Raw genomic sequence first — 25711 nt, 5'->3', positions numbered from 1 at the left:
GTTCAATAATGGATAAGGCCGCATCTTCACATCAACCTTGGCTTATGTGAATTGACCTTCTAGGTCAAAATCACGGCCTTTTCATTAAAATGACCAATGAATAATGTATCAGAGTGTAGTTTAAAGCTCCAAATATGTTTTCGGACAGAAATATCCCAAGAATGCAAGTCAGGTATATTTCTCAGATAAATGACAGAAGGGGCATTGCATACATGGAAATTCTCTGTTCTCAGGTTTCCTGAAACCCAGAGCGCGCATCATTAATCATTCATTGGGGTCGATCTTTCAGTCAACTGCAGCTCTGAGTAAGCCGCAGCGAGCCCTTAGCTAATCCTTCCTGCTAAGGGGATCCTGGGGTGAGAGAGGACAACTGGACAGTCAGCCACATGTGCTGGTGCCCAGACCTGCCCCTCTTGCCCTGCTGTGAGCGCGGGTGTGCATGTGCGCTCACCCTCTCGGACACAGACCGAAAACTTCCCATACGGAAAAACAAATTCGGCATAATGTTTAGCGTGACCCAGAGTTTCCAATAGAAAAGCAACTCGAACTGTGGCCTAATGGCTCAGGGCGGCTCTCTAAGTACCAAACAAGCCCGTTAAATACATTAGAGGCAACAACAGCCTTCTCCTCCAGCCGCGCCACACCAAAGGCTTCCCAAGTTGGAGTGCGAATCTTGGTTTGGTTCCCCACCGCAAGCACTTCGAAGCGCTGGGATTCTCACGGCCGGACTTTGTTCCGGAGAGATTCCTGGGGCCAGGATTGTGCTAGCAGGGTCTGCGGGGCAACGGGAAGGGAACCTGGAAATCTGGTCTTGGGTAGGCGAGAGTGCGTTCCGGGGACGCAGGCGTGCAGCAGAGGTGGGAGAGTCCAGGAACTCACTTCCACGTTTAAAGCACCCCCCCCCCCCATTTCGGCTGCTGCCCCCTGGAAGACTCCCATGCTCGCGCGGAGGTGAATTCCGCGCCGTTGGCTCCGGTAGGAGGGTGGCCGTGCGGCGCGTGAGAACTGCTGGGGTGCGTGGCCCGGGTCTGCGCGTGCCCAGCGTCGGGGTACAGCTCCTCTCCGCCCGGCTTCTCCTCCCACTCACTCGCTCCCATCTCCTCCCTCCTCCACACCCCCCGCCCCCGGGACAGCGAAGCTCCCTCCCCGCACCGGCCAGAGAGTACACAAAGCGGCGGGTGAGGGGAAGCTTCGCAGGCGTGCACCAAGCAGTGAGATCACTGGCGTTATAAATATCCCAGTTCCTGCGCCGAGATCCATTCGAGTGGCCTCTCTCTCTCTCCCTCCCTCTCTTCCCCGAGGCTATGTCCACCCGGTGCGGCGAGGGGGGCAGCGCCAGAGGCACGCAGCCGCGCGGGGGCTACGGAGCCCAGAACCAACCCTACAAGATGCACTTAGAACCCCCGCGGCTGGAAGAATGAGCTTGTCCTTCCTCCTCCTCCTCTTCCTCAGCCACCTAATCCTCAGCGCCTGGGCTCACGGGGAGAAGCACCTCGCCCCCAAAGGGCAACCCGGACCCGCAGCCACCGGTCGGAACCCGGCGGGCGCCAGCAGCAGTAGGAGCAGCAGGGGCACGACGTCTTCCTCTTCTTCCTCCGTCTCCTCCTCCCCCTCGGCTTCTCTGGGCAACCAAGGAAGCGGCTTGGAGCAGAGCAGTTTCCAGTGGAGCCCCTCGGGGCGCCGGACCGGCAGCCTCTACTGCAGAGTGGGCATCGGTTTCCATCTGCAGATCTACCCGGATGGCAAAGTCAATGGCTCCCATGAAGCCAATATGTTAAGTAAGTTGCTCGCCCTCCTGGCAAAGCGCGTCCTAAGCGGGCGATGGGGGGATTCGGGAGGGACAGAGGCTATTCCCTGGCCCACAGGCGCACCTTCCGGAGCCCTGGCTCCTGGGACTCAGCTGTCCCTCGGAACCGCGGGGCGGGTTGGGTGGAGGTGCATCTACATGGAGCGCACACGCGCACCCCTCTTGTGGGTATGAGGAATGGCGATTCCTGAGGTGTAGGCTACCGGAGGCTGGCGCACAAGACAGGTACCTTGTTTCCAGTTTGCCCGGGTCCCAAAGAGAAGCCTCCAGCCGGTGCCTGGAGAAGAAAACAAAAATCTTTTGCTCCTTTAGTTTCTGTTTACCTTCTGCTTCTGTTCACTAGGCTAACATTTTTCATGAGGCATCAAAGTGCATCCCCTTTCCTTGCCTATAACTGAACAGTTATTTTTTAAAAGAAGAATCAGATCTCACATGCCGGTCCCCCCAACTGCCACCATAAACCCCAAAGTAAGGTACATGATACATACATGTATCCGTCTATATCTCTTGTATATGCATATTTGTACATTATATACATATAGAATATAGGAGAGATCAGACATCCCCTGGTTGGAAGAAGACAGCGATCTGGAAAACTGGACACGTTTAGAGTGGGATACGTGATAGACATTCGAATTATTAATTCCAGAGTTGGGTTTAGCAACGTTTAAGTATGTTGAGACCATGACAACACCTTGTTAGGAAGCGGCCAGCCTTTGGTCCCCAAGGACGATTAAGGAAAAGTTCTTTATTTTGGAAGAAGGTCAGAGGAGGTTCAATTCCGTACAGGTGTACGGAAGCTTTTTTTTTTTTTTTTTTTTTTTTTTTTAAGCTAAGTTTTACATTCTCTTTCTGAGTTTTCTCTTTAGCTGTCTTTCCCCCCTCTTCCTATTGCCTCTTTCCTTCCACGCCATCTGTGTTTCCAGACCTTCGCTGGCTGCCCCGCCTCTGATTCCTCTCACCGCCTCTAGGTAGCCAAGGGGAGAGATGATTTGGGGGTGTGTGCGAGACCGGGGCGATCTCTTTGAGGCTTTTCCTCGGTTGGGCCAGATCGCTCATCCAGCGATAATCCAACAGATAGACACAGCAGGGGCCTGCGAGATAATCAGGAAGAGCGGGAACGGGGCCAGGAGATCGCGCTGCGTACGGTCACCTGGCTCCGTGTGGCCGCCTGGTAGCTCCCAGATGTACTTAGCTTGCTTCCTTTCAAACCCATAGCCCTACGGGCCATTCAGTGGGCTTCTGACTACCGGAGCTGCAGAGGAGCGCGGGAGCCCCAGCAGGGCAGGCAGTCTGGGAGCCGCTTGCCAAGCAGGGCTGGAGGTGTCGCGTCCATGGGGTACCCCGCTGGCAAGCCTCCTCCGGAGGGGACAGGAGGCGGGATGTGGAAGACCTGCCGGTTCGCGCCCGCCCCTGCCCCACACCCGTCTTTTGAGCTATGCTGCTCCAGCTGGCCGTGTTACACGTAGTAGGTGTTACACGTGGTAACCCCCTGAACCAGAGAGGGGGCTCCTCCCCGGGGCCTCCCACGCGCCCCGTGGGGGAGGCTGTTTCTACGTTTCAAGGTTCATTTCACTTTTATGAAACAACTCACCGTCTTTGGAGATAAAGGGCAAGGTCTGTTAGGGTGAAGGGGAATTTTCCAAGATTTCAGGGTCAGGGAGAGTCACGTTAATTTCAGTATTTCCCTTTGTCTCTCTCATTTCCCCACACCCAACTCTTGAGTCCATCAGACACCAGAGCTCATTCCCCGCTTCTAGTAATCTTTCCACCTCTCTTTTTCAGGAAACCTTTTTCTGTTCTGCTCTTGTAGTTTACCCAGGAAATTAGCACCAGCAGTAGATAACTTCTGTGTTCCCAAGGGAAGGCACAAAGTTAGCATGCACCACGCTGCAGGTTGGGGCTCAGGGGAATAAAAGAATGTGTCTTTGGTGGGTTTTGGTGTAGTAGGGATCTCTGAAAACCAGATTCATTCCCAAGATATTTCTCTCTTCTCTTGGAAAAGACAAAGATTCTGCACCTTAGGCCTTGCCAGAGGGGAAGTTCTAGAAAAGCAGAGAAAGGAAAGTGAGAACCCACCAGCAAAGAATACATTCAGCTAAAGAAGGCATTGACCAATATCTTTTCTTTCCAAGATACAATTTATTTTAAAATCCACTTTGAAAGTTACTTAAAAAGAACAAGGATGTTTACAAAACAGTGCCTAAATAAAACTTCCTTAATTTAATACTTTTCCTAATTCATTCCAGGTTAGAATAGGCTTTCAGGGTTTAGTCTGTATCTTTCATATGGTTTGCATCATTCTTCACTCACTCTTCATTCATTCATTCATGCACCTATAATAGGCTACTTAATTCATCAAGCTTGATATTTCGATTGCTTTTGGGAGTTGGAGGATTTTTTAAAATTTGTTTTTGCCTTCCATAGCTGTTTCATGCAGAGAAAACCATAACTTAAGTGTTTAAATCACAGCGATTTTCTGCTTTGTGATGTCTGGAGTGTCCAACACTACTAACTATGATTTTTCTACCACTGGTGGATGAGGAATTTATGAAATATGTCATGTGTAGTGGGGGAGCACATAATTTGGAAATTTCAAATGAGTCTCTGCCCTCAATATCTGTGAAAGAGAATCAGAAGCCTGCTAATTGTTGGCTGGTCATCTACTTCTTTGAAAGCAGCACTTGACAGTTTCCTGACACATTACATAGACTAAAGCATTGGTCATGGACTGTTGGTTAGAGTACACAAGGAAACAATTGTGTAAGTCTCACAAGAGACACTGAGAGCTGGACCAAAAAGGGCCATAGAGGTACCTCATCATCTCATTTTACTGTCTGTGAGTTGGCAATGATAGAGAACTTACAGTTGGTTTTTTTTTTTTTTTCTTTTTTTGGTCACAGCATGCTACTTCAGAAAGAGTCAAAACTTTGCCACCAAACTGCAGTCTAAATGGTTTTTTTAAACTCAGTAATTTTCTGTAATGTTTGTCAGGACAGATACATATATCTGTACATATACATATGTTTTACAACTATCATTTGATGTTAAAATTTCGGCAAACTGTGAATGTTTTCTAGTTTCACCATCAGAAGTACACTCAGGCCATAAAGTTTGAAACACAGTTTATTTGGTTAAGGCATACCACTTAATATGTCCTTACCTTCTCTTATACAGTAGTTAGCCCAAGTTTTGGACACAGAAAAAAATAATCAAGCTCATAACATTCTTATTATGAAGAAATACTAGGGAAGAATGAAGAAAGATGGACAAGACAAGACAGATGATAAAATCCAATTATTGAATAGAAACAAAGGGTTTGCTTTAATTCATGAGCTTTCAAGTTTAGTTTCAATGCTTCTGTTGACTTATGGTGGGCCATTGAAGAATAGGCAGTCAAGTAATTCTCAATTCAGGGAGCAAAAGTTGAAGGTTATGGCTGCACAAAGCCAAAGTTCACATAAAATAGGAAAATTACAATCATATATTCTGACTAAACTGAATCCTCAATTTTACTAATTTTTAAACATTGAAGTTCACTATCAATTTTAGTGTCCTATAGAATCAACCTTTCTATAGTCCCCCAGAATCTGTATCTACTGAATAGAAAAACTCAAATGGAAATTTTCTATTGCTGATTTAATCATCAAGGTCTGCTACACTGGACATTTTAAGACTCAGATTTGATAATGATACCCAGACATCTGTGTCTATGTGAACACAAGTAGAGAAACTTCCGTTTTAAATGATTTTTCTTTGAGGATTTTCAAATGGGCTTCTGAACATGGGATATCTATGTCATTCTAGTATGTTATTTACTAAGAAATGGGAAAAGTGAGAAATCTGCGTAATTTTATCAACCACCATTAATAGAGTCCTGTTGTATTAAAAACTCTGGAGGGGACTAAGGTAAAAATGTAGACATATATTTTCTTTTTGAAATAAACTTACTTTGTAATATATGCCCATGCTTGCAAGTAAGTGGATTAAACAATGTGTGTATAAATTCTTGTCTCCTTCAATCTAGATGTCAACCCCCAAATTACACCAAGAGAAAAATGGTTCCTTCTGTTCAGCACTGCTTTTTTCTTTTGATCCTCTTACATGTGAACTCCCTCGGAAAGATAACACATTGTCTCTAGCACCTTAATGTGAAATAATTATACTGATCCTCTCTCCTTGCCCCACTTCCTAAGTAGGAGAGGACCAGAATTGCAGGAAAGTGAAACCTGTGTCCGTACGAATGCTCATTTGTGTCTGTATGTATGTGCAGGTGTCCTGAGAAAGGAAAGAGAGGTAGTGACAAGGTCAAAGAAAACAATGCAATTTGGCAAACATGTATTGGCTATCTATGGTCTGTGAGATACACTTAGCCTTCCAGAATTTTGCTTTAGGGATACCATCCTGGTATCCGTAATGTGAATTGTAAATTCCGATAAAATTTATTGTTATTGAATCCTAGTAAAAGTCAGGAAATTACTGAAATTGAGAAAAATTTAGTTTCAGAGAAATGTTTTCTGGGATTTCTATATGTGTGATTTAATGCATATGGGTTTAAAATATTTAGGACTCCTTAGTGAGTTACTGAGATTTGGCATAGTAAAATCAATAATGGTGTGATCTCTTGGAGGTGGGGTCAGGAAGCTGAATTGTAGGGCTTGTAGAATCTGCTCCAACATTCTAGTAAAAAAGACATTGTGAAATTACTGTTGAAATTACTTTGGAAATTATGATCTTAATAGCATTCCCAATATTACATCATAATTATGTTAAGATTTAGAAGATCATCTCAAAGTTGCCTTATGTGTTATTTTATCTGATCTCATCTTTTATCTTTCCTGCATTCTTTATAATTTTAAATAGAATAATATATGTGAAGGTATATTTTTAAGCTTTCAATTAAATATAACTTTAAAAAAATTATAAAATCCATTCATTCTCAGACAAATATCATTTTTATAGTAGAACTTGCAAGAAAAGAAACCATGCAGTATATAATAAAATAAGAACATTTTACATATATTATCTTATCTCTCCCATCTAATTTATCACAATGGAAAGTTTACACAACATATACACACAGAATGTACAGTGTGTTAGGAAACAAGTTAAATGACTCAAAATAGGTTTTTCTAAAAATAGAATATGTTATGGTCAGAAGTTGTAGCTCACATAGACAAAGCATTAATGCTCCCATTAAACAAGTATTTCTAGAGCCTTTGTCTTGATCTTTCAAATATTAACCTATAAACATATGTATCCAATAAGAATTTTATCTTTTATGCTATGGTGTATTTTTTCACTAACATGCAGGTTTGCATTTACAAAGTCAAATGCTTTTCTGTAGAATGGAATAGAAATGCTCTAACAATGTAGAACCATGAGTAAATTGGGGGAAAACATACAACCGACTCTCCTTTTCCACCAATCCCATATTGTCTCTTTTGTTTCTATTGTTCCACACTTAGACAACTTATCAGGTTTCCATTTCTTGCTTTTTAACACATGTTTACACAGCATTCACAATCATAACCCCCATCTTCCAAATATCTAAAATCATCAATGCTGTTTTTAATATCATTCTGTAATTGTATATATATAACTTTGTATCATGTTCTATTTATGCTTTATTAATTATATTATTACAGTATATTGCATTGTACATTGTATCTAACTTTACAAAGCATTATGTGTGCTTTGTCACTATTTGATAAAATGGCAATGCTTCAAAATCTTTGGGTGCGCATCACAAATAACTTATATGGCAACATCTATTGAAAAGAGCATTTTGAAAACATTTTGAAGAAAATAATTTATGAGATGACAGTTTCTTTCGGAATTTCTTCCTAAAAGCAAAACTAGTTCCTTCCTAATAATTTTTTTTTTTTTTAAGAAACATCTACTAATAAAAGTGGTAGTGGCAGTTTTCTTGAAATGTGCTTTATTTACTCTGGACTAAATACTCTTCTAACAGAAACAATAGTTCTCCGCTACCCTTTTCCCCCATGAACTTTCTAATCAAGTGCTTTTAAGAAGTCAAGTTGAATAAATAAATAAGCAGCAGTATTTGCTATATTTATAAGTATAAGCTCACATTGTGCAAAAAAGTACCCAATGAATATATTCATATATATGTATATATCTTATATATATGGTTATTCTCAATACTACATTTTTAATAAATGAAATAATTTTATATGTACTTCCAATACTGCAGGGGAGGTTGCTATTTTAAGAAAATCTGGTGAATTTATCTGTTCAGCAGAATACTGTTAAGATATCCTAATTAGTATATATGTTCAGAATATAATAGATTGAAAGATTGAGATTTTCTTCCCTTCTCCTTTCCATCCTTTTTTCTTTCCTTCCTTTCTTCCTAGGACAGGTCTCTTTTTAGCTATAGTGAACCATATTATTTTGTCCCCCCCCCCCAATTTTTTGCAATTTGATGTAGGCAATTAACAAAAAGCACTACCATTTTCTCATGTTCATATAACATTATGTATGAGTTTACGATAAACAGGCAGGAATTCCAGTTATATACAGACTATAAATTTCATCTTCTAAAATACTCTGTAAACTGTGGTATGTGATTCTCATGACACAGTGGATGTGGACTTTCTTTTTTTAAAAAAAATTTTTTTAACGTTTATTTATTTTTTTTGAGACAGAGAGAGACAGAGCATGAATGGGGGAGGGTCAGAGAGAGAGGGAGACACAGAATCCGAAACAGGCTCCAGCTCCAAGCTGTTGGCACAGAGCCTGAGGCAGGGCTCGAACTCACAGACCGCGAGATCATGACCTGAGCCGGAGTCGGACGCTCAACCGACTGAGCCACCCAGGCGCCCCTGGACTTTCAAATTATTATAGGAGACAGAGGGATGTTGACTTGATAATGTTAACTATGAAATACTAAATATAAACAATAATGTAATAAAATACCTTATTAATTTTTTTGCCAGAAAAGCCATTTAAAATACAAGATGTCTCAAACCATAATGCATTAAACACTCATTGAGCCAATAATCCCAAATTATTTATAATGCTTTCAACAACTTTTTATGTGTAGTCTTTAAATGAACTACTCACTGAATGATTGAATATGGTATATATTGATTTGTACTTGTACAGTTATTACAATTTGGGAAGAGAGATTTAGTTCATGTAAGTAAGTATTATTTGTCTCTGGCTTTCAAGTTTCTATTAGTATTGGGTCCAAACTTTATGAGCTTCAATATTAAAAGCATTATATTATCTCTGATAGAAAACAATGGATGGGAATTCTTTTGAAAAACATTTAAAGAAATTTCCGATTCCTTTACAACTTGAGAAGATTATTTCTATTGTTAAACATTGTTTACTAAAAATGACTTATTATTTGTAAGGGAAAAAAGAATTATTAATGAACCAGGACTAAATTTTTGAATATTAAAATTTGTTATTTTAAATGAACACTTGACTGCTAGGCTTTTCTTTTTTAACATAATGAATGTTATGGAAAATAAGGATGTTAAATACTGGGTTTTTTTTTTTTTAATCGAAACTATAAAGAATGAAAAGAATCTGTGTAGAAATTTAATTCTTCACAATGGTATATGGAGGAGTCTGTGTTTTATTTTGGGATTTCTGTCATCCTAGGTATTTTGGAAATATTTGCTGTGTCTCAGGGGATTGTAGGAATACGAGGAGTTTTCAGCAACAAATTTTTAGCGATGTCAAAAAAAGGAAAACTCCATGCAAGTGTAAGTAGAACCACTTTATGTTTGTTCAAGGTGTTACGGAGATTTCACATTTGTAGAATGGAATGAAGTGATTTTCTACATTGGTAGAGGGACAATTTGCTCAGAGGACTTAATGTGTGTGTGTGTTTTTTAATTATATGTACATTTAACCAAGGTGATTGTACATGTTGTTGCAAGTAACCATTTTTATATTTTATTTACTTGAAGAGATAATACACAGTCCACAAAAAATTTTAAGGGTGAATGTATTTGAAAATAGCACTCTCAAATTGATTGCCATTTTTCATTTATTGAAATTGGCCCAACTGAGGAGAAATATCATGGAAATAATATAGAACATTTAAAATGTACATGTTTTTTTTTTTTTAATTTTTTTTTTTCAACGTTTATTTATTTTTGGGACAGAGAGAGACAGAGCATGAACGGGCGAGGAGCAGAGAGAGAGGGAGACACAGAATCGGAAACAGGCTCCAGGCTCTGAGCCATCAGGCCAGAGCCCGACGCGGGGCTCGAACTCACGGACCGCGAGATCGTGACCTGGCTGAAGTCGGACGCTTAACCGACTGCGCCACCCAGGCGCCCCAAAATGTACATGTTTATGGTGGCTGTGTGTGCATTTTTAGTAGATTAGGTTCTTATTCAATTTTACAAGCTATTCATGATGTCACAAATTAGGCCAAAGTAATATAACCTATTTTCACATCAGTAAGTATGGAGAGAAACCAATAAGGAGAAGATTTTTGTTTCTTGGAGAAATTTAATTTATTCATTTGAGGAACTCTCATTTTGTATTTTTGTTGCATTAAATAGAATACTTCTCAAAATTATGAAGACTAATTTTGTACTCAAAAATTTCTACAAGCCACATATATGTGTTGTAACTGATTTACAAATTAAAGATTTCTATGTTTTTTTTTTTTTCCAAAAATGCTGATTACTTGGGAAGCATCAAAACTTTTTAAAGATAACAAATATGTTTAACTTAGTTTTTCTACTCACAGGTTTGGTTTACTTGTATTAGGTCCATATGCACAGCACTTAAATGTGACTTAGGCTCTTTCTGTAGCTTTGTCATATTAGGTCATTTGTACAAAGTAGTTATCATTTAGCGTTAGTCCTCCACTTCTTATTTTCTTTAATTCCTACTGAATGAGTTGGAGAAATATCACTTTCTAGTGTTTGAAGTATGTAGGAACTTTCAGCTAGGAGTGTAATCAATTGAAACTTACTATCTATGATTTTTTACCTATAGAACTTTAAAAAATTCAGTGAGAATTTCACTTGGTTCAATTTGTAAGAATTTCAGTTTTCTTTTTTCTAGCATCTCAAGGTGATTTTTTAATACCTCTTGGAGGGGGTAGCAGAATTCAAGCTATTTGTGTAGTTATTTGTGGATTAAATGAGATAATACATTTAAAGCTTTTAAAACAGTATTTGGTACACTGTAAGTGCTCAAGAAATACTATCTGTTATATGGCAAACTAAATATAATAGATTCTAAAACTCAGTTGGTTGAGATAAATGGAAAACCTTTGCTAATCTCTTTAATCACCCATTGCAAGAATTATAAAAAGGTTTACCTACTTCATTTTCTGAGGTGGTTATTGTATTCTAGCAAGCTCTACTATAGTTTTCATCAAGTAATCACTCTTTGATTATTTATCTTAAGAGGCAAACTTCTGCATCACTGTGGAAAAGTAGGACATGCCATTTTATAAAAAAAAAAATTGATTTTAAAAAATCCGCATGCAGAATAGAAAACAATGACCAAACGCATCTGAACACAATCCTTTCCCCCAGTCTACTTTAAGATTGTAAAAAATTGAAACACTTTTGGAATCTAAGCATCATAATAAAGTGTGGTGCATGTAAAGAAACTTTCTCTTATTGCTTTGTTTTGGGTAAGCACCTTAATTTTTTAATTGTTCTGACTTATGCCCTAGTACATGCAAAAAATAGACCAAACTTGGGCCAGCTTCAGGGTAATTGCCACAGAACTCGAAGCATTACAAATGGATGCCAATTAGAAAGGTCACACTGAGAGGTGAGGATACATGATTCTTCTGTCAAATGCAAGAAACAAATTTCCAGAAATTTGACCCAAATGTCTAAGGCTGGCTGGCTGAAATAATGCAGATAATGCAAAAACAGCATCTGTTATTCTTTCTCATCTTGGCAGGCTAAAGTTATTTCATGGAATAATGACTTTTAAACAGTACAAAGCAAGTCTTGCTCTTGTCACTCACTGAAGCTCTTTGATATTAAAGTCGTTCTAATGACTTTGAGCTGAATTGTAGATAAAAAAATTAAGCCCTATGATTATGTGGATTCTTCTTAAACCTATTGTCCAAGCCTGCTTTCTCTTATCTGAGCTTTTATTAGCACTTTTTCTCTAGATGGAAACCTAATTAAATTATAACGTGATTTATTTTTAAGGAAGTTGAATTTGGAAATAGTATTAATCCTAGCAGTTATCAGTTTTATGCCCAGATGGTTTCTTCCTGTTTTCTTCTAGTTAAACACGTTGAAAAATTATTCTTGTAACTTTAGATATAATCATTTGATTTAGTCTTGATTTTCACAAAATTGGATGGTCACTAAAAACGCTAAAAACCTTTATATTTTTAGGATTAAATGTATAATTTGTGAGTTGCTTTAAATTAGTAACTGTGCAGAGGCATTTAAAGCCTACCTTTATAATCATTTTTCTATATATATGTGTATATTTACATCATATTGTACATCTTAAACTTACACAATGTTACATGTCAATAATACCTCAATAAAACTGGAAAACATTTTAAGTTAATAGAGTACTTTTAAGGTTTTATATATAAAATAAATATGAACCAAAAATATGAAGCATTCATATAATTCTGGGGGAAGTAATTTCCATACTGTATTAAGAAATATTCATGGATAATTATAGATTCTCAGCTTAGTTTTTATAGTAACAATTAGAATATTAAAAATTAGTTGCTGGGCACAGACAACGCATTTGCATAGTTCTTTAAAAATTCTTTCACTCACATTATCTCATTACATGATTAGGTGAGGAAAGAGTCTTAGAGATGTTAAATAATTTCGTTAAGTTAACACAGTTAACAAGCAATTGAACCAGAACCATCCTTTTAACATCCTGTTTCTCTGCAAATGCTACAATGCTTTGTAGGTAAAATTTAGTTGAGAGAAGATACTAAATTTTGTTTGGAACCAATTACATTGTTTTCACCTATTATTTTACAGGAATTAACAATCACACAGTTTAGTAATATTTTTGTACTACATGTCAAAGAATAAATATTGTGGCACATCCTTACAATATTTTGCTCGTGCGTCGCCTCCCCATCTTACGCAAGCTCTGTTCGGACTCTTTTTTTCCCATCTATTTCTGTGTCTTTAGTTTCTGTGTCTGCCACAGAACCTATCACAGAGTTTTGCACACATTGGTGGTTCAATGTGATGATGCGCCACATAGGAAACGCCTCTCAAAATGAACTTTCAAAGCAGAAGAGAGCTATGTTTTGCTCACTGAAAAATTTCATTTATAAAATGCTTCATTATCAGTGGACGCAAAAATGGCAAACCAAAGTATGAGCCCAGAATGGGTACACTTAGGCAATATTTGTACTGATTTTTTTTGCGTGTGCTAAGTTTGTTAATTCAGTGTGCATGGCTTCCTGACTCATTCAACCTACACGTGTTGCAATCTATATGCAGCTCTCCTTAAAATCTTTACTAGTATACTTCAAATACACAGTGCAGCCAGATTCCTACCATGCAGGTTTTTTCAGCATTCTTTACAAGGGTGAAGATGTATGGTCTTCTCCTTCTTCAAGATGTGTTGGGAATCTTCGAGAGTGGGAGTAGGTGACTGCTTCCCAAAGAGCCATGAGGGTGAGTCAGAGCCTTCACTGAGACCTCCACTGTCCTTTTGAACTCATTCCAGGCTGAGGTACCTTGTGGAAAAGAGCACCCTTCTCTTTCTGTCTGTGTCTCTGACTGCTCGTCTGTTCCTGTTCCCTCCTCACTCTGTTCCTGCTCTCTCCTCAGGTTTGTTATCTCTATGGAAATCCCCATAGAGCGAGCACCTTTCTGGATTTATATGAGGTGGGTGCAGATGTAGGAGTGAGAGACCTCAAGTGTGGTGGTTACAAGCATAGTTAGAGTGTGTCATTGTAGTTAAATTAAAACTAGTCATTTTACTTAATCTTTCGCTTCTGTGGTTTTATGAATTGTAAAAGGACAAAGACTAAAATCATGATCTATTGTGATAGTTGCGCAGTTTAAATAAGATAATACATATAAAATACTTAGAATAGTGCCTGGGAAGTATTCAGCATTTAATTTAGAAAAGATCTTCCTTAATTTGCTCTCAGGCAGCTGTTTGATGATCCTGTCTCCTCTCTTAGAAGACGACTTTCTGATTTGGGGGTCAGGCAGCTGTGACCCTTCAGATATTTAGACCAGCCCCAAATCCTGTTTATCACTGACCTTTTTTTTTTTTTCCTTTAGGTCCACTTTTAGGCACTTTTTGTGCCTACAAGAGCCCCTTATCTCCAGAGTTTCCTTTTTTTCAAGAAACCTAATTTGAAAGCAAAATTCCCAGGCTCAAGGTCTTAAAGAGGCAAGGATTTCTTAATGATCATAATCTCATAACACTTTTAGAACCCTGTTGCATCTTGTTCTTTTCCTAAAGAAAATGTAAATCTTGGAAAAGATGGTTGTAATGTTTTTTTTTTTTTTTTCTTTTTGCCTTTTCGTAAAGCACGAATGATAGCACATTACCTATTGGGGAAGAAACATTTTAGCTTATTTTAAAGGTCCAGAGAGAAGCATGTGGTAGAATTATTTTTGTTTCTCAGGGTTTTAGGGGATCATGTTTGGAAGGAAAGCTAATTGCAGAGTTTACGAAACAGGCATGGAATGTATGCTTGATCAGCCCTAAGCAAGGACTAGAACGTCTTCCTTTCCTGGTTTCGGAGGGTGCCAGCTGGCTTGCCCGGGATGGGAGTCTGGACTGGACTTCCTGCGCTGGGGGCAGTGTGAGCAGGAGTCAGCAGCCTCAAGAGCTGGGCATGTTTACTGAAAGGGGAAATGGACGCTTGAGCAATAGTTACCATCATTATCATAAAAAAATAACCTATTAAGCACTCCACTCTCCCAGTCAAGACCATGAGCTCTTTAAAGGCATTTGAATAGAAACTTCTCTTGCCCTCTAAAGGCTTTCAATTTACGTAGTAAAACTGAGTGTCCAGTTATTCAGTCTCAAAACTGGAGTCAGGGTGCTGCCTTTACAGTAAATGCCGGTTTTCCCGTAATTTCACACGATGTTGACCGAGCTAGAGAGCCTATTTTGTTGCGAAAATCTGGGTGCCATGAATTAACTTGCAGCTTCATTTCAGCCTACAGCGAGAGAGGGTGTTCTATTTCTCCAATGGTTGGGGGAATGGCTTTGTGTTTTATCAGCATTTTTGTAGTATCGGCAACTTCAAGACAAGTAGGTCTATACAGAAATCTAGGAGATGCCCTTGGGTCTCTATAGCGTGAAGGAGCTGGAATCTAAGAATCAGAAGATGGGAGATTTAAGTCACAGGTGCTGACCCTGGCATTTGGTAAACATGGGGCTTTAGATGAATCTTTGTCTTTATTTCTCTGACTGGAGGATTAGACAATAGCATCCTACTAGTCATGAGATTATTGTGAAGGTGAACTAATAGATGCAAAACCCCTGGTGCATACAGTAGCCCTCAATAGCCCCTCTTTTTGAGCTGTTAAAAGCATCAGAGGGAAAACTCTTACTTCACCTGCACCAAATCACACGGGGTGCTGGTTAATGATACAATTCCAGGGTCTCACCTTAGATTTACTAAAGACATAACCTCTGGAGATAGGGCCTGGGGAATTTGCATTTTGAACTGGCTCCCCAACTAATTTTAAGTCAGTTCGTAAAGTTTGGAGGGGAACAAATCCTGTGGTTGTGATTCTTCATTACATTACTTCAGGCTGGTTTATTGTGAAATCCAACTTGTGTATTCCCTCAGTCACTCGGGATGAAGAACTGAGATATATAATGGAAAGATGTCCAGTGCCAAGCAGGAAATAGGCCATGCCCTGGAGATAGCATAGTATGGTTGCAACTGACCTATACAAAGCCTATGTAGTAAAGAGTAAACGGCAGCCCTTTGGGTGCATGTCGCCCGGCACTGGGCTGTTCCGCTTGGAAGCGATGGGAGCAGGGGCTGCCTTTCAGCCTTTAATCACCACCAAAGGTGGGTTCCTTCGTTCAGGGAGCTTTAAGCACAACCACACAAAACAGCCTCCGCTAAGGGCACCTGGCCGGGCAGCCCCGTAGGTGGGAGTAGGGACAGGAACCAAGAAGCACTAAAAGGAGGTAGGGAGCCAGAAGCAGGGATGCATGCAGTCAGGAAACTTTGCTTACAGTACAATTTGGCTTATAATTGTTTTTATTGCAGTCTATAATAATATTTTAATTATTTAATAATATTGCAGCCCACAATGACATTTTAATTATTTGTATTTGGTTAATTATTTTCTTCATAAGGTTTTTCAAAAGAGGGAGGCAAATCAAAGAAAACGAAGTAAAATAAAGAAGTAGACTTGATTTAGTACCCCCACAAACTCCAAGGATTATACTCACGTTGGTGCAAATTCACTCCTCTCTCCATACCTCTTTCATATGTTATGTATTTACTTGTGTTGTTGCACGTAGTGAGAATTGGTACTTGTTTGCATAGACTCAACTCATTAACTGCAGGATCCTCACTCATCATACAACACGATATGTACTAAGGAACAAAACTATGTTGAGAGGTTTTAGAAAGCTTTTTGAAAAATATTGTTTCAGAAAGAATTTTTTGTTTGGCTTACTTGATGCTCAGATTTCAACAACACAGAATTAGTCTTTTTTAAAATATCCCGGTTAACCAAAATTTTACCTTCTTTGAACTGAATTTGACCTTTCTTCTAAACATCCATTGTGTGTTCTCACCGTGTGAAGAGGTGAGTAGAATTAAGGCACGGCACCCTTCTAATCCAAAATTCATGTTTTCCTTAACTGCACTCTTTCCCTTACTCTGAGTTATTAGGTTATCCAAGCAAAAATAGTTAAATTTGTTTAAGGTTTATTTGTTTTGTCCATTAGGACTATATTAAATTACATAAAAATTAGCTGGCTTGAACATTTCATTTTAATTTTGCAGTTATAATTTGTTGAATGGAACTTGTTTTTACACTTGCAAGATCAAGGAGAAATTAAGGAGAGGGATGACTGAGTGTTGGGTAAGCCTCAGACTCTTGATTTCGGCTCAGGTCATGATCTCAGGGTCATGGGATCAAGCCCCACCTCAGGCTGTCAGCACAGAGCCTGCTTGGGATTCTCTCTCTCTCCCTCTCTCTCCCCCTCCCCTGCTCACACTCGCACATGTGTGTTTTCATGTGTGTATGTTCTCTCTCAAATAAATAAACATCAAAAAAAAATTAAGGAGCAAAACATATAATGTAGCTCAACAAGGAACATGGACAGGACCATGTCTGTATTGCTTCTCATCATAAAAGTGGCAACTAGCACAGTGCCTGGCCTGTGATACGTAGTCAAAAAGACTGGTAAAAATAGACTGGTAAAAAATGGATTTGAAACCAAGATACTGGTTCTTTATGTTCGGTCTTGTGGCTGATGGTGCTAGCACGATGAGGCAACGGGGATCCTGCTTTCAATAGCTTCTTTGAAATTTCATTCACCTCTCTATCTCACACCTCAACTATAGAAAAAGTCTTTATGTCAATGTCACTCTTTCTAGGGAAACAATGTAGTTCTATTGTTTTAAAAGTATATAGTTTGCCAGGGGCACATGGGTGGCTCAGTCGGTTAAGCGACCGACTTCTGTTCAGGTCATGATATCACGGCTTGTGGGTTCAAGCCCCTCATCTAACTCTGTGCTGACAGCTCAGCACCTGGAGTCTTCTTCGGATTCTGTGTCTCCCTCTCTCTCTCTGCCCTTCCCCCACGCACGCTCTGTCTCTCTCTCTCTCCCTCTCTCAAAAATAAACAAACATTAAAAAAGTTTTTTAAAGTATATATTTTGCCAAAGGACTTCTGATAATTCAAAGGGGATTTAAAAAGTTAAAAGTAGCCTGGAAGATTTATTATACAAAACTGTGTAATGGTAAACATCTATATGTTCAAACACCTGTAGCTAAGAACGATATTGCTCAGTGACTCTTTGCTATAAAACTGGTTCACGCATGATATTAGAAGCTGAAATTCATTGTTTAGGGTCACCGTCTTGTCTGAATGAACAAGGCCAGGAATAGTGGCAGGAACAGTCAATCCCCTCAAGAAGAAACCAGATCTCTTGGTGAAAAAAATTTGCTGAAATCTTTGTTTCAAATGGTGCTGTTCCATCACAGCTGGAAGAATTTTTCAGACAAAACATTAATTTAGAAGTCAATTAAGAAATCCAAAACAGTCTGACCGCCTTTACTACTATTCTAATGCGGGATTTTGGAAAGGCTGTGGGGTTACACGTGGTGTGTGGGTCCTTAGGTTCTGAACATCTCTGCCCTGGGTGACAGTTAAGTAGCTCTTGAAAATCTAGAGCCCAAATAGCCTTCCTTTGTGTTAAGAAAGAACTATGGATGTGAATCTTAAGGAGGAAAAGAGAATGGTTTTAGATGAAATGATTTTAGCAGGTGGAGTCGGTGAGCTTTCACTCATCTGAAGATTCTAAGATGGAATTGCTACAGGTTTAATTCACCGTGGTGTGTGTGTGTGTGTGTGTGTGTGTGTGTGTGTGTGTGTGTGTTTGTGCCAGTAAAGAAAAGGTTAAAGGGGCGCCTGGGTGGCGCAGTCGGTTAAGCGTCCGACTTCAGCCAGGTCACGATCTCGCGGTCCGGGAGTTCGAGCCCCGCGTCAGGCTCTGGGCTGATGGCTCAGAGCCTGGAGCCTGTTTCCGATTCTGTGTCTCCCTCTCTCTCTGCCCCTCCCCCGTTCATGCTCTGTCTCTCTCTGTCGCAAAAATAAATAAACATTGAAAAAAAAAAAAAGAACAAAAGAAAAGGTTAAATAATGCAGTACACTTTAAAAAACCTGTCAAAATTGGATAAAGTGGTCACTGCTATTTCTATTTCAGAAAATAGACTTTTGCAAAATAGGACTAGAAGTCAGGTTTTGGGTATAATGTATTATATGTCTTTAAAAATGTTTTTCAAATACATTTGAAGAAAAAAATGAGGCAGGGTAAATATACCTGCTACTCTGTTTGATTAAGCCCCCTATACCTTCCTAAAATGCTTATGCTTTTATGTAGCAGAAAACATTACAAATGGCTATGGCATTTTTTTTTTATTAAAAAAAATTTTTTTTAATGTTTATTTATTTTTGAGACAGAGAGAGACAGAGCATGAATGGGGGAGGGTCAGAGAGAGGGAGACACAGAATCTGAAACAGGCTCCAGGTTCTGAGCTGGCAGCACAGAGCCCGACGCGGGGCTCGAACTCACGGACCATGAGATCATGACCTGAGCCGAAGTCGGACGCTTAACCGACTGAGCCACCCAGGCGCCCCATATGACATTTATTTTAAATAAAACTTTGGGATTATCTAATGAAATGGGAAAGCATTTAAGTCCTTTTAAGAGCTAAGTAACTATAAGAAAAGCTACATTTGACTTGTAAGAAAGTCTTTTTAATAAAAAGAAAAATATGGGGCGCCTGGGTGGCTCAGTCGGTTAAGCGTCTGACTTCGGCTCACGTCATGATCTCGCATTCCGTGAGTTCAAGCCCCGCGTCGGGCTCTGTGCTGACCGCTAAGAGCCTGGAGCCTGTTTCAGATTCTGTGTCTCCCTCTCTCTCTGACCCTCCCCCGTTCATGCTCTGTCTCTCCCCGTCTCAAAAATAAATAAACGTTAAAAAAAAAAAATTAAAAAAAAAAAGAAAAATAGGACAGTGATGTCAGCATAGGTCCCTTGGCCTAGACATAGGCTGGTAGGGTATGACAAGATGACAGGAATACCATAAGCGATAGTTCTTTAAAACATCTGTTTCCAGAAGCTAGAGATCAAATCCAGGGAATCACCAGTAGACTTGTGGAGATTCTAGATATATAGCTTCATAGTTCTCAAATAAAGAGCTTTATTGATTGAACTCTACTTGAATGTAAGGAACTTGGGTTAACCGTCGTATGTAACATAAATGCTCTGTTGGAAGTGCTCTGAAATCGGTTGTCTTCCAATATTGTCTCTACTTTGCACAAGTCAAAATATTCATATGACCGTCAACAGTAGATCTAGGTAGATTCCCTTCCGCAGTTCTGACTTTCAGATAATAGCTTTGTGATCTGTATTGCAGAGGAAAGCTTGGCATTATTAGAAAAAGTAAGAAAAAATAACTTTTAATTCTAGTATAGTATCTCTTGGTCTGATATGGAAAGTGTATCATATATATATTTAGTGTTTTTCTATATAGACATCAGTGTATTTGGTATTTGCAAGCCGAGGAATTCTATACAATGGTGCTCCCTGAAATTGTGAAACCCAATGATCTAGGATAGGAATTCTTATCCTTTGAGAGTTATGGCCTGTTTTGGGTTTGATGAAAGCTACCAATATTTTTCCTGGAAAAATATTTTGGTATTCACAATAACCCTGTGGATAAGACCTGTGGATAAGGAGCCTGACACTAAGACATTGATTGGCAGAATTGGTATCTGATCACAGATCTGTCTGCACGCTTATGCTCTACACCCCCAGACCATCTTCTTTTAATTCCTTAACAGAATCTTCTGTTAAAACTTAACTTTTTAACTAGAAATTTCAAAGTAATTTAAAGACAGTAACAGAATTGAAATATATTAAGAGTTCCTATTTTTTAAATATACATTGATATTATTTCACTATGTACACAGTAAGCAGAAGTCATCAGCATTACAACCAGAGCAAACTAAGCATTTTCAGAGCTTTTACTGGCCTACTTTGTCAGTCTTATCTCTTGTTCTTTCTACCATGAATCCTACCTGGAAGTCATACTGAATTACTTACTACCTATAGTAAGTGTCATGTTGACCTGTGAACACACTGTTCCTGCTCCCTGAGAATCATTTCTCATGTCACCTTGCTAATATCTTGTACTTGAAGACTCAGCTCAGATGTCACCTTTTCTAGGAAAACTTCCTTGCCCTCTGCCAGCCGCCTCCATCCTCTTAGATTCCCTTCCGCTATGCTGTCATTGTTCCCTCTGCATATCGCTGTCCTCATTCCCTGTATCAAGCTGTGCCATGACGGATGTCTACTTGTCTGCTTTTGCCACTATTCTGGGAACATTTCAAGGGCAGACATTATGTGTGTGTGTGTGTGTGTGTGTGTGTGTGTGTGTCTGTGTGTCTATGTCTGTGTCTGTGTCTGTGGAGGGGAAGAGAGAGAAAGAGAGAGAGAGAGAGAGAGAGAGAGAGATCTGGATGAAGTATTGCTAGTGACTCCAAAAGTAATTTTTTCTTCTTGGCATCAAATATTCTCTCCTGTATCACTGTGTGAAGATATATTTTTTCCTAAAGAACTCTAACACATGCAATATTAATAGGGCCATATGCTACCCCTCTCTCAGCACCATGAATCACACTGATAACATTGAAAAATGTATTCTTATTTCAAAGGAATAATATGACCCCATTTCTCGAAACATGCATTCATGTTTTATCAGGCAATTGTTCCTTAGTAATTCAGTTCTATTTATTTTCTTGATGGCTTAAGAGGGGAAAAATATTAAAATATTAGAAGTTATTTTTTTACTGCAAATCTCAAAGTAATTTAAAAACCATAACAGAATCTCAACATATTAAGGGTTCCTGTTATCATTTTTAGATACATTGATGTTATTTCACTAAGTATACAGTAAACACAAATCAGCATTACAAAGATGAATAAAGTAGGAAGATAGAAATGAAAATAGTAATTTAAAGCAACTTTTTAAAAGAAGCCAATATGTCTTCGGGCACCTGGGTGGCTCAGTCAGTTAAGCATTTGTCTGAGTCTTGATTTCAGCTCAGGTCATGATCTCACAGTTTCCTGAGTTCAAGCCCTACGTTGAGCTCTGCGCTGACAGTGCTGAGCCTGCTTGAGATTCTCCCTCTTTCTCTGCCCCTCCTCCACTCACATTCTCTCTGTCTCTCTCAAACTAAATAATAAAAAAAAAAAAAACTTAAAAAAAAAAAGAGGCCAATATGTCTTTACAAGAGAGAATGGAGGAGGAATCTTTCCGTCAGTGGAAATTTTGGTTTTCCTTTACAGTATAAGACCTCATTTTATTATATGCTGAAAATATTATTACTATTTACAAGTTTTTCTTCTTTCCCCCCACCAGGCCAAATTTACCGATGACTGCAAGTTCAGGGAGCGATTCCAAGAAAACAGCTATAATACCTATGCCTCAGCAATACACAGAACTGAGCCAGCAGGCCGGGAATGGTATGTGGCCCTCAATAAGAGAGGGAAAGCTAAGCGAGGCTGCAGCCCGCGGGTTAAACCCCAGCACATCTCTACCCACTTTCTGCCAAGATTCAAGCAGCTAGAGCAGCCAGAACTTTCTTTCACAGTCACTGTTCCTGAGAAGAAAAAGCCACCCAGTCCTGTCAAGCCAAAGGTTCCCCTTTCTGCACCTCGGAAAAGTCCCAACACCGTGAAGTACAGACTCAAATTTCGCTTTGGATAATATTCTTCTTGGCCTTGTGAGAAACCATGCCTTCGCCTCAGGAGTTTCCACGGGTGTCTTTATGGCTCTGAAGAAAAACGTTCGGATACACCTGCAGCTACACTCCACCGTAGTGAAGTCCAGTCACTTGTTTCAGCGTGACTGAAACAAAACTGTTTTCTGATGGGAACTGAACTGGAATTCTTTGTCCAACATAGGGAGCACACTGCTTCAGTCAGGACGACATAAAGCCTTTTGCTTTATGCTTCATGCATACTCTGTATTTTGAGAAAGTTAAACAGCGTGGACTATGTATTTTTCTGACTTTTACAGATCAACCTGAAAGAACATACATGATACATTTTTATTTTTGGTTTCCAAAGAATATTTTGATGCAGATAAAATATTTTATTAACTTTTGTTTTTTGTTTTTTGTTGTTTTTTTTAAAAAAAGTACCTCTGCATTGAGCATATTTTCTTACTTTTATTTTAATTAATATGACATAACCATTTGAATGCAGTTTATGAATATAAATGTGTTTATAGCCCATTTGTAACATGTGGATTTTTTCATTTTTCTTATTCATCGCACTTTCATTTTTTATTTTTATTTTTTACCATACCTCAGATAATGTAAGTTTAGTCCATCCTCTTACACTGCTTAAATTGTCTTCAACAGCACCAAAAGCTCAGCTTAGATTTGTGTGTGTGTGTGTGTGTGTGTGTGTGTGTGTGTGTGTTTGCGTGTAAATTCATGACAGTATGTGGAATCCTACCCCTTTGGTGGCTGGGCTATAATGGCTTAGGAGTAAGGAGAAAATTAAGGGTTTTTTTGATGGTATTATACACTGGAGGTAAGGAAAAGGATTTGAGGCACAACTACACTAAGTCTGCAGCATTTACTGGGATCTGATTCTGTCTTGCCTTCATTTCTCCTTTTATCTACTCCCCTGCCCTCATTCTTGAACAGCTGGAGGAATACATTTTATTCTGTCCATCAAGCACACACTATGAAACCAGAGTGCTTAAAAATACCTCTTCTATGACCCTCTGCTATCCCCACTGTATAGATCCACGGGGAGCAACCCACTTAGCAGAAAAACATGGAAAATCGAAGAAGATGAATCGTGTAACAGTTATGCACGTCAAGTTCTGTTGTCAAAAATATTCTTATTACTCAGCCAAACACCCTTTGAGTTTGCTGTCCTAAAGGTAACCATCCCAATGAATAGATTGCCCTTTAGAATAGATACTCTCTGATGTATATTTTAAAAAAGGTGGCCGTGCAATAGGGGAAATTTAATTTGGGAATTTGATGATTGAAAATAGCACTTTAATTCTCAACCTGCATACTGAATGTTGGGCATAAATCACAGAAAATTTGACTTAAGAGAATTTCTGTAATTTATTTACTTTCCTGGGCAATCATTTCTATGGAGTTCTATAAAATATAAGTGTTTATATCAGAAATGTGCCTGTAAAAAAAGGTACAGCTAATTCTCAGAAGTATGTCTTTCACAGGAAGAGCAGAAGAATTCACAGAAAGTTTCTGTTGTATGTTTAAGCATGCTTCTTTTCTTTTAAAGGATACTAACAAACTTTTCTAAAGTTTTGTTTATTTTGGCACACAAATGCAAAGTAGCAATTTATCACAATTGAACTTACTACTACTTAAGCAGATTGCCTTATTTAAATAGAAATAAACTATACACATATAATATATATGAAATCACCCATCAATGAAATCATCATGCCTCTACTCTAGTATTGTGTTTTATTATAAAGCCAATAGTCTGATTAGACATTGTTTGCATTTAATACATGATTTAAAACATATCAAATGAGATACTACAAAATTTTTATTTAATTTATAAATTAAAATTCTCTTGGGTTAAATGAAACAGGGTTTTGGAAACAAAATATGTCCAACTCTCATCCAGCTGGCATATCACCTTATATACACAGTACAAAGCTGAAAACAACCCTCTAGTTTACTCTCATATATTGTTAAGAATTGTACACCGTGTATCAAATTCTTAGTACACATGAAAAATTAAAATTGTAAAACAGAACAGTAGACGTGTTCCTAAATGGGCAAGGAAAAGATGATATTAATGATGATTAACAACAAACTAAATTAATGCATATATTACATTAGGCTGATGCTGCTGGTAGTTTAGGTTAAACTGCAAAATAATAGCTTATCTTGTACTCTAGTATGATTTGATTAGTACATGAAAGTTAAAGTAGGATAGTTACTAAATATATATCATGCAAGTCAGGACTCATTAATTTCAAAATTTAAAGCCAAGCTAAAATTAAAAAAAAAAAATTAAATTACACTTATCTTCAGTTTACTGGCCATACACAATTACATTTAATTAATGCTCACTGAAGCTTAAAGTTACCTAAATTAATTAATTGAATGAACTCATGTACAGAAAACACGTATAAATGTAACTCCTTACTAATACCTAGAACATTTGAAGGGGGTCCTTGCTTACATCGTTTTTGATAATTTTTAAGTAACTTGGCCCGTCTAACATCAAATACAGTTGTTTAATCATGGTTACATTTACCTAAAAACGTCAATGAATTTGACATTAAAATTTAGGAACCTAATTTGCCTAGGAGACAGTAAATACCTTCCTATTGAGAATTCAGTTCTATTAATTATATTATGTTTAAGATATTCTTTATTTAGAACATCTATAGAAGTAAATAGAGGGTTCCAATAAGATGTAATAATACTGTGGTTTTATTTCACAAATAATACCATCACTTGTTTCTGACGAAACTAATTTGAGAGGGTGGATGTATATAAATTATCTTAGTTCATTTGCTGAGTTATAGTAGCCAGAAGTTCAAAATTATGTGATGATAATAAAGGATACCAACAAAAGTTATTTCTGAATATAATAATTATATTGCTTCAGATGCTTTTATTTCTTATGACTGAAAACAAAACAACCATCTGCCAGGTAAATTTTTTATAAAATTGATCTCGAACTAGAAAACTGAATAATTTTCTTACCTTGTCATGTTTGCCCTTCCATAGGATGGAGGAACCAACTATGACTTCCCACATTTTCAGTAACAAAATGAAAATATTGCACTAACCAAAACCTTGAATTCTGGCACTGTGCTGGCATTGCTACAATGAGAAGCAAATGAAAATCACTTGTTGAAGAGATTCTATACCTCCTTTAAGATTTCTTTCATTGCTATATCTAAATGTTGATCATGTGAAATCTATTTTTAAGCCAATAATCTTTTTAAAAGGTTTTGAGAGAAGCTTTGAGACATGACTCATCTAATTTTTCTTTTAGTAGTCCAATTGTACTAACCAGTTTTTGAGACATGATTATCATATAAGTAGATATTAGTTGAAGAAAAGAGTTAGCTCTCCATCTAACTCTACCTATTGGAAAGTCTCAGGAGAGAGAAGGGAGGAGAACCC

At 38.5% G+C, this 25711-nt stretch overlaps 1 protein-coding gene across 2 annotated transcripts; it reads left to right on the top strand.

Annotated features, from left to right (window-relative positions):
* The first annotated feature begins 1131 nt into the window (after positions 1-1131).
* FGF5 (fibroblast growth factor 5) lies at positions 1132-25157 on the top strand. Of its 2 annotated transcripts, XM_086704768.1 has the most exons (4): positions 1132-1778; positions 9446-9549; positions 13603-13659; positions 21925-25157. In XM_086704768.1, exons 1-4 carry the CDS (start codon positions 1418-1420, stop codon positions 22270-22272), a joined length of 870 nt encoding a protein of 289 aa, XP_086560894.1. In that variant the 5' UTR covers positions 1132-1417; the 3' UTR covers positions 22273-25157. The 2 variants fall into 2 exon arrangements, with proteins under 2 accessions (XP_086560894.1, XP_025777777.1); XM_025921992.2 differs by lacking the exon at positions 13603-13659 and having other exon boundaries at positions 1135-1778.
* Positions 25158-25711: the final 554 nt, after the last annotated feature.

Source organism: Puma concolor, chromosome B1 (assembly GCF_028749965.1).
Source record: "Puma concolor isolate L17-30 chromosome B1, mPumCon1.1.hap2, whole genome shotgun sequence".
Lineage (NCBI taxonomy): Eukaryota > Metazoa > Chordata > Mammalia > Carnivora > Felidae > Puma > Puma concolor.
Note: the sequence above shows the minus strand (reverse complement) of the source record. Positions and strands in the feature narration are given on the sequence as shown.

Bases quoted from the DNA above. Each gene is read 5' to 3' on its own strand.
- FGF5 (XM_086704768.1), top strand. From the start codon at position 1,418: ATGAGCTTGTCCTTCCTCCTCCTCCTCTTCCTCAGCCACCTAATCCTC. The intron at 9,550-13,602 runs GTAAGTAGAACC...CTCTCTCCTCAG, and splicing joins AAGGAAAACTCCATGCAAGT to GTTTGTTATCTCTATGGAAA. The intron at 13,660-21,924 runs GTGGGTGCAGAT...TCCCCCCACCAG, and splicing joins CCTTTCTGGATTTATATGAG to GCCAAATTTACCGATGACTG.